Here is a 1471-nt window from a genome sequence, read left to right on the forward strand (position 1 = left end):
GTGTATTAGGGTGTGGGAGATAACATTTACAAACATGCTGGGCACGTATTGTACATTTGAAACCTCAAGTTCCATCACGGTGCCATCTTGTCGTAGCACGTATAGGCTAACAGTGCCGTAGCCAAGAATCTTGACATCAGCACCGCCCGTTGTGATGAGGTTGGTGCTTTTTTTTAGTGTTGTAAAGCGGGTTCTGTCGTTGCATATATGCACAGTAGATCCCGTATCCAGAATCCAGGTCTTTCGTAACGTTCGATCGCTTGCAAATGACATCAGTTTTTGGCTGAGGCCGGCGTCGATTGTTCTGGCCGTATTTGCTGCATCGGCCGTAGGCCCTGTATACGAATCGGCCGTAGGGCCTGCATACGAATTGGTAGTATGCGCGGCAGCTGTCATACAGAATTTTGAATAGTCGGATTCATCCCGTTTCTGCACAATAGCCGCGTTGGCCTTCTTCGAAACCTCTTGTTCAGCTGGGTCCTTCCACCATTCTGGCCGCAGCTCTGGGTGGGTTTTCCAGCATTTTTCGGGACCGCCTGGATGCTTCCTTTTGCACTCCGAACATTTGTTCGATTTTGTAGTGTTTGCTTTAGCACGGGGTGCTTTGAATGCTGCTGCCAGCACTACTTCTTGGTTTTTGGCAATAGATTCGTCGCATATCTCGGTGATAAGGGTAAAGACCTCTAGTCTTTCCCTTTTGCGAATGCGTTCGCGTTGCCGCCGTGTGAAATCCGGGTCGTATGCTTCGATAGCAATGAGGAATTGTAGCACAGCCACTGTTTCTGAAACCCCAATCTCGTGTCTATTAAGGTCTTTGTAATACGTCGTCCAATTGCCACAGAAATCGACGATTTTCAATGAGCCGTCGTATCGGTAGTCAACGAACTGTTTCCAACAGGATATTACCGTTGAAATTCCAAGTTGTGCATATAGCCCAACTAGATGTTGTACCATGTGCCGTGCGCTGGAACATCCTTCCAATTGATCTAGGAAGAAGGGATCAACTGTGTTCAAAATTGCACCCCGTAGTTCGCCATCGGCTTTTCGCCATATGCTAAAGGCCGCTTTATATGAATTAATTGCAGTCTGTTCTTCTGTTGTGAATGGAATCGGGTTCCCCTGGGCATCTACCTGTTGTACAACCGCACATGCAGGGTAATTGCTTGTTGTGAGCCATTCGGTGTAATCTTTGCTATCTGCATATGCATTCAACTGCATCTGCCATTGCTTGATGTTCGAACCATCGCGCTTTAGCTGCTTGATAGGAATTGGAGGCATGACAGTAGATGTTTCAAGCGTGCGAATGTGCGAATGTGCGAATGTGCGAATGTGCGAATGTGCGAATGTGCGAATGTGCGAATCGCCGGTGGCCTTCGGTGGTTGCCGTGCGATGGAATCGTTATGGATTTTTGGTGCACTTTATTCGAACGTAGTAGGTGCTCTGTCGTATGCTTGTTGTATACGAATGGTA

The 1471-nt window shown here is 47.6% G+C and overlaps 1 protein-coding gene across 1 annotated transcript; it reads right to left on the reverse strand.

The window, feature by feature from the left end:
• Positions 1-54: 54 nt before the first annotated feature.
• On the reverse strand, positions 55-1278 carry BDZ99DRAFT_483878 (uncharacterized protein; the record flags this gene model as incomplete). The annotated part of the gene is made up of 1 exon (XM_033722609.1): positions 55-1278. A coding segment is annotated over one exon (1224 nt), but the record flags the coding sequence as incomplete, so codon positions are not given.
• Between the last annotated feature and the right edge of the window lie 193 nt (positions 1279-1471).

Source organism: Mytilinidion resinicola, assembly GCF_010093595.1.
Source record: "Mytilinidion resinicola strain CBS 304.34 unplaced genomic scaffold BDZ99scaffold_65, whole genome shotgun sequence".
NCBI classification, from domain to species: domain Eukaryota; kingdom Fungi; phylum Ascomycota; class Dothideomycetes; order Mytilinidiales; family Mytilinidiaceae; genus Mytilinidion; species Mytilinidion resinicola.